General features: G+C 24.9%; 1 protein-coding gene across 1 annotated transcript; it reads right to left on the bottom strand.

Annotated features, from left to right (window-relative positions):
* Positions 1 to 5,377: 5,377 nt before the first annotated feature.
* LOC118445301 (uncharacterized) lies at positions 5,378 to 7,665 on the bottom strand. The gene is made up of 2 exons (XM_085662462.1): positions 7,349 to 7,665; positions 5,378 to 7,176 (listed from the first exon to the last, which is right to left on the bottom strand). Exons 1-2 carry the CDS (start codon positions 7,450 to 7,452, stop codon positions 5,400 to 5,402), a joined length of 1,881 nt encoding a protein of 626 aa, XP_085518588.1. The 5' UTR covers positions 7,453 to 7,665; the 3' UTR covers positions 5,378 to 5,399.
* Between the last annotated feature and the right edge of the window lie 1,877 nt (positions 7,666 to 9,542).

Raw genomic sequence — 9,542 nt, forward strand, 5'->3', positions numbered from 1 at the left:
CATTTGTTTGTTACAAGTAATTATTATAAAACCATTCGACACATTCTACGATAGATTTATAATTATATATCAATAATTTTTTTATGGCTCTTAACTTTTCTTTTTCTTCGTGGATTTTCTTTTTTCTTCTTCTTTTTTTTCTTTTTTTGTCTTTTTTTTTTTGTTTTTTTTTTTTTAGGTAACGCAACAAAAAAAACTGAGTCTTAATTTATTCGTTGTTATTTTATATTTTATTTTATTTTATTTTTTTTTCTTTTTTATTATATAAATTTATTATTAGTATTATTTTCTTTAATTAAATTTTAATAATTTTAACTAACAAATATATATATATATTTTTTTTCTTTTCATGAAAATTGTGCCAAAGCGCGTATTAAATATTCGCCTTAGATATTAAGACTTGATTAACATCTTAATCACACGATAATATACGTTGTATTATATATTAGAATAATAATTAATAATTAGATAATAACGATAAAAATAATATTTAGAAAAGAAAGGAAAGAAAGGAGCAAATGACTGTGAAAATGAAAGATTAAAAATGCACAATCGTCTAACGGAAGATGAAGTTTAATGTATGTATATTAAAAAACAAAACAAAAAAACAAGAAACGATAAAACAAAAACAAAAAAAACAAAAGTTGGAGAACGTTTATTAGAAACTCGAACTATCGTAAGAAAAATATTTCTTAGTATTTAAGTATTAATAATGATAATAATGATAATAACAATAATAATAATAATAATAATAATAATAATAATAATAATAATAATAATAATAATAATAATAACAATAATAACAACAACAACAATAATAATAATAATAATAATAATAATAATAATAATAATAAAAAATTAGGAGAGCCTATCGAGAGACAAAAAAAAAGAAAGAAAACCAAAAAATTATAATTTTTCGACATCGAGTACGGTCGATAAAGTAGAACATACTGACAAATAAATGATGAATCATATAAAAAGAAAAAAAAATCGTTGCATACGCGTACAAACGTATATACGTATGTACACACAAACACACACATACACTCCACACACAAACCAAAATGTATTAATATGAGAGATAGTTAAAAATGATTTTTCAAGTTCGGTCGGTAAAGTAGAACGGATTATTAATGAATGAATAATGGAAGTGAAAAAAGGCAAAGTAAATTAATTTTTTTTTCTTTTTCTTTTGTTAATAACAAAATGAACTCTCGTTGTTTTTAGTTCTCTCTCTTTCTCTCTCTCTCTCTCTCTCTCTCTTTCTCTCTCGCACTTTTTTCATTTTGAAATCAGCACACTTATAGACGCACGCACGTATACACACACAAAATACATTAATATACACTTCTCTATTCGAAATAAACTAAGCGAATAATCCAAACGATGATCTTTTCATTGTAATTGATAAGAAATCATTTATTGTTCATCTTGATATTAAATCGCCATATTGAAATGAATTCGTCAACTAATTGATGTTAAATTATAGATATTTAAAAATATACAACATCGGAGAGATATATAAAAACAGATATATATATATATTTAATATATATTTAATATATTTAATATATTTAATATATTTAATATATATTTAATATATTTAATATATTTAATATATTTAATATATTTAATATATCTATATATATTAAAGAGAGAGAGAGAGAGAGAGAAAGATATACCACACAATTTACATATACACAATAATACAAAAATATAATAAAAATTTTGTCTTATCTCAGATTAGTCTAAGAAATGATTAGATAAATCGTGAAAAGGTAAAAAAAAAAATAAACTTGTACAATTTGTATATAACCATATTATTGTGGTATAAATACATTATTTATTATTATTAATAATATATACATATGTACGTGTATACGTATAGGTTATTAATAATAATAATAATAATAATAATAATAATAATAATAATAATAATAATAATAATAATAATAATTATATATACATACATACATATATATATATATATATATATATATATATATATATATATATATATATATATATATATACACATACACATATATGGTACATACATTAACTCTGTAATATCGTTACGTTGTTGTACTATATATTATTGTGAACACCATTTCTCAGACATCGATTTTTCTAAATAAAAGTGAAAAATTTCTTTCTTTCGAGACACATTAAAAAAAAAGAAAAAAACAAAAAAAAAAAGAAAAAAAAAGGAACAACAACAACAAAAACAAAACAAAAAAAAACTAATGTAAGTAAACTCTCTTTCGTCGAAGATTTCAATGTCTGTCGAACAAAACTTTTTTGTTTATTTTCTTTTTCGTTTTCTTTTTTTTTTTTTCTTTTTTCTTTTTTCTTTTTCTTTCTCCAAATCAACACTTAATTCCTTTTTTCTGAATTTCTCCACGAAACAAAAAGAAAAAAAAAAGAAAAAAAATAAATAAGAAAAAGAGATTCTCTTCTTTCACGAACATTTTTTTTTTTTTGCACTCTGAAAACTTATTGTCGACTCGACATATTTTGAGATTATTAAAAGACTTTTAAACGTGCTCCTCTAATTCTTCTTCTTCTTCTTCATCTTCTTTTTCTTCGTAATGATGCGCAAAAAAAAGAAAGAAAAAAAAAAAAAAAGAAAGGAGAAGAAAAGAAAAGAAAGAAGAAAAGAGAAAGAAAAAAAGAAGACATGAATAAAGAAAATAAAATGATTACTATGGAACGTAATCGTCGAGTGAAATTTTGAAGGAGTAAAGAAGAACTTAATTTTGAATGAGACGAGAGGGGCGGGTGGGGTGGGGGGAAAGAACCTATAATAAAAAGAAAAAACACGCAAAAAAAGACACAAAAATGAAAAACAAAGAAACAAGAATTCGGTGCCTCAGAAAACGTTGTACCAACGAGCCTTTCCCAGACTGATTCGATCGACGTTTAATCAATTAATCAAAAAACAAAAAACAAAAAACAAAAAAAAAAAAAAAGAAACAAAAAATCGAACCTCTGAAGACAAAGAACAAAAATTGCAAACGAAACATAAAATGGAAAGAGAAAAAAAAAATGAAAAAAGAAAAAAAAAAAATTCGAGAGAAAGAAAGAAAACTACAATTACGATTTCTCGTTTTTTTTAAATCGATCAATTGATTAATTAATTGATCAATTAATTGATCGATTAATTAAAAGGAACAGGAAGAAGAAGAAGAAGAAGAAGAAGAAGAAGAAAAAATATCTTAATAATTAAGAAACGTAAAGAAATTATACGATCGTTTTATCGTAAACAGGCCTGTGCTTTTGCGATCGAGCTCGAAAGTATTTTTTATAAACGATTAACTTGAAGCGAACAATAATTTGTTCGTTTGTTTTCTTTTTGTTTCTCTTTTTTTTTTTTTTTTTTTTTTTTTTTTTTAGCAATACGAAACATAATCTACAATTTTTCACATTTTCATCAAATCAAACACGTCCAATTTTCGTCGACCAATTTTCGTTTCCATTATTTGTTCGTTTCTTCTTTTCTTTTCTTTTCTTTTTTTTTTCTTTTTCCTTTCGCAATTCATAAAAATAACTTTCATAAAAAATTCTTCTTCGATCTCGATCGCTTAAAATCTTGAATTATATTATAATAACTAATTCTCTACGAACAGAGATATGAAAACAAACATATATATATATATATATATATATATATATATATATATATATATATATATATATATATATAAACACACATACACACACATATACATAAAAAAAAAAGCATAAGCATTTGGTCTTAAATTAATCTTGAAAAAAAAAAAAGGAAAATAAAATAAAAAAGAAATTCCTCTTCTTAACGCAATACCTGTCACTGTAAATAATTGTTTCATATTGTTGTATAAATAAAAGTTAGGACGAAAGCGAATAGAAAGTAACAAAAGAGAGAGAAAAAAGAAAAAGATTAATAATGAAGGGAAGGAAGGAAGGTAGGAAGGAAACGATAGAGACGAATTATTGTACTATTCGAATGACGAGAATGATTTATAAGAAAAAAAAAAAAAAAACGAAAAAAGGAAAAAAAAGAAGAACTTCTTCCCTTTGATTCCTACAACCGATCGTCGCCCATCCCTCGGCCACCCTGACCATACCCCTTTACCCCTTTAAAAATCAAATGTAAGCGCACAAGGGTTAACGATCTATGTGTCTTCTTTGTGTTTAATCGTACATTCATTATTAAATCTTAAAACATCTATATAGTCGTCTTTGTATGTGTATTTGCCTGTATGACCTCTCTATTATTATTATTATTATTATTATTAATATAATTATTATTATTATTATTATTATTATTATTATTATTATTATTATTATTATTATTATTATTATTATTATTATTATTATTATTATTATTATTATTATTATTATTATTATTATTATTATTATTATTATTATTATTATTATTATTATTATTATTATTATTATTATTATTATTATTATTATTATTATTATTATTATTATTATTATTATTATTATTATTATTATTATTATTATTATTATTATTATTATTATTATTATTATTATTATTATTATTATTATTATTATTATCTTCATCATTTTAATTCATTAATTTCAATAATATTTTTAAGATTCTTTTTCTTGTTTTTTTTTTCTCTAATATAAGAATTTGTTTATTTTAACATTCTACTTATCGTTCTTAATTATTACACAGATTAGTAATTAAATTAATAGGAAGTAATGTTAAAAAATAAAGTAGATTATTTTCTCTTATTTCTCATTTTCTTTCTTTTTTTTTTTTAGTTTTCTTTTCTTCCTTCTTATTGTTTATACAATGTGTGCGTTAATTTGATAGTTTATTTTTATGTGAAACTCGTGACGTTTTCAGAACACGTTTGATCCTTTTGAATCTACTCAAGGCACCATTAGGATTATCCCGAAGACTTTGAAGGCCACCGAAAGCTTCATTGTAATCCGTAATTAATCGTCGATTCGAATCCTTTGCAGACGATGCCAAAGCTCTCAAATCGGATTGGCTCTTTAATGGGAAAACTTAAGTTTGTTTTTTTCATTCTAGTGTTTTTTTACGTTGGTAAATGAGAATATCTTCTTTACCGACTGTAGTAAACGAAATACCGACTGATGATAAAGCGAACGAAGTCGGTCGATAAATCAGATTGTTACCGACATATATGTATACGCAACGATAAGTAATATTACAGAAGGTAAAGAAGTTTTCTTTCTAGCTTTGTTTTTTTTTTGTTCTTTTCCGTTTTTTCTTTTTTTCTTTTTTTCTTTTTTTATCAATTTAATCACAGGTATATAAGAAATTTATGATGAAAAAATAATTCCTGAGAATTATTTTTATTATTAACTAACTGCGAAATGTTTTTTCGTCGAAATGATAAGTCGGATTCTTTCAATCAAGATGAAATTCCAGGGAAAAGAAAATTAACATGTTGATTCTCTTTATCCTCTTGATCCTCGATCAATGAATTACCAATTCGATCTTTCAAATTCGATGTTCTATCTTCGAAACCATCGTCGCCAAATTCATTGCCTTCGTCGTTCTCCTCGTCTTCAACATTTTGCGGCCTATATTCTAAAGTAACCAATCCTGCATTTGCTCTTTTAATCCTTACCTTCTCGTCGATCGGTTGACTTCCACGTAGCTTTGGATCGAACGTTAGATCACTTGGTAGGTCATCTTCGATTTTAACGTGTGCCTGTTCGGGTACCAATATATGTCCCTCATCGGCTATTCTTCTTTTTCTTTTCTTTTTACGTTTCTTTTCATTGTCGTTCTTAACCACGAACATTTCTCGAATTTTTTCACGTTTCTTCACCGGTGCCTTGTTTAAAGAAATTTTATTTATCTTAGATTCATCCTGATCGGACATAGACCCAATATCATCGGGTGCAAATCTTTTTCTAATACTCTCGTGTACAGCAGCATTATAATCATCCTCGTCCTTGAGATTATCAATACCTTCGATCTCCTCCAATCGATGCCTGATTCTATCACTTTCGTTCGATCTTCTTCTTCTTCTTCTCCTTCTTCTTCTCCTTCTTCTTCTTCTTCTTCTTTTTCTTCTCTTATTTATTTTAGGTTTGACGTCATCGGATGATCTCTTAGATGCCATTTTATCATCAACATTTGCACTTACCGCTTCTTGATCCTCCTCTTGTTCATCGTTATCCTTACTCTGTATCTCATCGAATCTTGCATTGTTCCTCTCGATCTCACGATCTCTTCGTTTCCTTTCGATCTCACGTTTGATCTCCTCCTTTATCGAATCTATCTTACGTTTGATTTTCTCTTCAACGCGTTTCTCATATTCACTGTCATCTTCCTTCGTTAATTTTGGCGATTCGATCGTATCAATATTTTTCTCTTTTGCGGTATCTCTTTTCATATCTGATTCATTAATTTTCTCTTTATCGGTTTTCTCTATTTTCTCAATATTTTCCTCAACGACATTTTTAATATTATCATCCAATTTATTCTTTTCGTCGGTTTGATTGATCTCGTCACGTTTAACTCTAACGTCACCCGATGATGATCTCTCTTGATCGTCATTTGCGTACTCATAATCGGTACTTTCACGTTTAATTTTACTGTCCTTAGATTGAACAATTTTATCCCGATCATCGTCAGTTTCGTTATCATTGGTTTCCTCAAGATCTGCACTGTAATCATCGGACTCATCGGCATTGTCAGATTTTTGCAAATTCGTACGTTGCTCATTGCTATCCTCGTCATTGTCCGATGACGATGACGATGACGATGACGAACGTTTTTTCTCTACATTGTCAACACTTTCATGTTCCTCATTGTCATTGGACTTCAATTGATTATCATCCAATAAAGCGTATCTTTTTTTTCTAATGTGTGTCGTATCGTATTCAATGTCGACGAACGATGTACTCGAAATATATTCGACATTGTTAATAGGAACATTTGTTACGTTCGTCAACAAATCTATCGTCCAATCTGGCGTTATCGACAAATTTAAATTGTTTTTATTATTGTAATTAATGGAAACGTTTGATGATATTTCGTCATTAGAATAATTATGACGATATTGATTGTCCAATAAACGACGTCGTGGGATCAAATAATCCAAAGTTTGATTGAACATTATCGCCATTTGTTCTTCTTCATTGCTCGAATGCCTAAAATTAGGCTCTTTATCATTCCTAAAAGAAAGATCGCTCAATAAATCGCAATAAATCAAAAGATATACCTCCCTCTCTCTATCTATCTATCTATATTTTTCAGAATTTTATTTAAACGAATTTTCTTTATTTTATTTTATTTTTCTTTTTTTTTCTTTTTTTTTTTTTACTTATAAATTATCTATACACTTACTTGGAAATATTGAGCGTTTGAATAAATGGTTTGCTTGAAATTAATTGAAAAAATATTGACAAGATCAAAATGAAAATTTTAATCAGTTTGAATGATTTCAACATTGTGTCTCACGACATCGTTAGAAGTTAGATCTTTCTACAAATGGTTTATTTATTTATTATTTTTTTTTTTTGAGTAATTATAATTTTATTTATTATCAATCAATTAATGTTATTGGGTTATGTGCTGATTAGTTTGACGTGGACGAGAATACTTTCACAATTTTTTTTTTTCTATCTTTCTTCTTCTTTTTTCTTTCTCTCTCTCTCTCTCTCTCTCTCTCTCTCTCTCTCTCTCGCTATCATTCGTAATTCGTAACAAAGAACAAAAGGCGGGCGTTGACACACGATATTAAATTTTATCGATTTATCAATGAATTCTTTTTTTTTTTTTCTTCTGGTCTGTCGATGACACGCCATTGTTTATACACCCATACATATATATTATTATATAGTACATACTATATGTATATAATATATATATATATATATATATATATATATATATATAAGTTATATACTCAAGAGATATTTTATTTAAAATTTTGACAATGTATATTAAATTTTTTACAATATATCCATTTATTTATTTATTTATTTATTTATTTATTTATTTATTTATTGCGTTTCTTTTTTTGTTTGACTATACAAAAGTTAGACAATATTAACGAAATATTTGAGTTTTATATATTTTTTAATTAATTAATCAATCAATTTATTCATTTATTTTTCTCACTTGAAATTTTTGTACAATTACATTTTTTACAATATATTTATTATTTTTTTTTTTTTTTATTGCTATACAAAAGTTCGATAACATTAACGACACGTTTGTATTAATTTTTTGTTATATATGTATATATATATATTTTTTTTCTTTATTTCCTTTTTTTTTTATTTTTCTTTTTATTTATTTATTTTTTTTTTCTTTTTTTTTTTTTCTTTTTTTTTTTTCATTATTAACAACAGCATTGGCATCAGGTTTCAGGACGAAACTTGATCAAGCTTGACCAAAAAAAAAAAATGTAAGATGAACGTACGTACAAACGAATGAATAAAATATATGCTTAAAAAAGAATCGACGTTCATAGTATCAATGAACGTTATCTTAAAGCATATTATAGAAATTTTATTGCTTAGATCTAATAATACAGGATTGACCCGAAAGTTCCCTAGATCTTATCAAAAAATCGATTACTTTCTTTTTTTTTTTTTTTTTTTTTTTTACGGAACCTTCGATGCCAAATTTTTTTCACGTATTATAAAGAAAGAAAAATGGGCCAAGAAAATATCTTGGAAATTTCGTAAACCATGAAGGAAGAAATTTTTTAAAAGAATATCAATTTGGAAAAGAAAAAAAAAAAAAGAATAATCGACGTTTAAAATTATCTTAGGAACTTTTGGTTCCCCCACTCTGTATTTACTAAATACACGAACATTCTGATGTGTATACGCACATTGAGGTAAGCGAGGAATATAATTTATATTTATTTATTATTCATATAATACTTACACAAATTTCGTAATTATATCTGAAATAAAGATATATGATTTATTTGTTTGCTTGTTTATTTATTTATTTTTTTTATTTATTTATTTACTTATTAAAAATAAAAATTGAAAAATGATATTGCAAATTCATTTTCTTTTAAGAATTCTGAAATATACGATTGCGTTCATACTATTATTATTATTATTATTATTATTATTATTATTATTATTATTATTATTATTATTATTATTATTATTAATATTATTTTTATTATTATAATTATTATTAGTATTATTATTAATATTATTATTATTATTATTATTATTATTATTATTATTATTATTATTATTATAATTATTTTTGTTATTATTCGGCAGTAAAAGTAAAAATTAAATTTGTCAATAATTAAAAAATATTTTTATTTCCCTGACATTGCCGCGTGCTCGTATGTTCGTTTGTTCTTTTCTTGTAAATTCGAAAATCGTGATTGGAAAAAAAAACAATTATGAAACACAAAAGAAAAAGAATAAAATAAAAAAAAAGAAAAAAATAAAATGGAATAAATAAATAAAAAGAAGAGAAAAAATCATTCGCAGAAAAGTTTGCAATTCAACAAAATTTACATTTAAACAATGATACGATATATTACGATTAATTTTTC

Source organism: Vespa mandarinia, chromosome 18 (assembly GCF_050613455.1).
Source record: "Vespa mandarinia isolate Hongniang chromosome 18, ASM5061345v1, whole genome shotgun sequence".
In the NCBI taxonomy this organism is placed as follows: domain Eukaryota; kingdom Metazoa; phylum Arthropoda; class Insecta; order Hymenoptera; family Vespidae; genus Vespa; species Vespa mandarinia.

What these genes read in the sequence shown, in the direction of transcription:
- LOC118445301 (XM_085662462.1), bottom strand. Translation starts at nt 7,452, where the DNA reads ATGTTGAAATCATTCAAACTGATTAAAATTTTCATTTTGATCTTGTCA. An exon ending in CAAACGCTCAATATTTCCAA is followed by an intron (nt 7,177 to 7,348) that starts GTAAGTGTATAG and finishes TCTTTCTTTTAG; the next exon opens with GAATGATAAAGAGCCTAATT.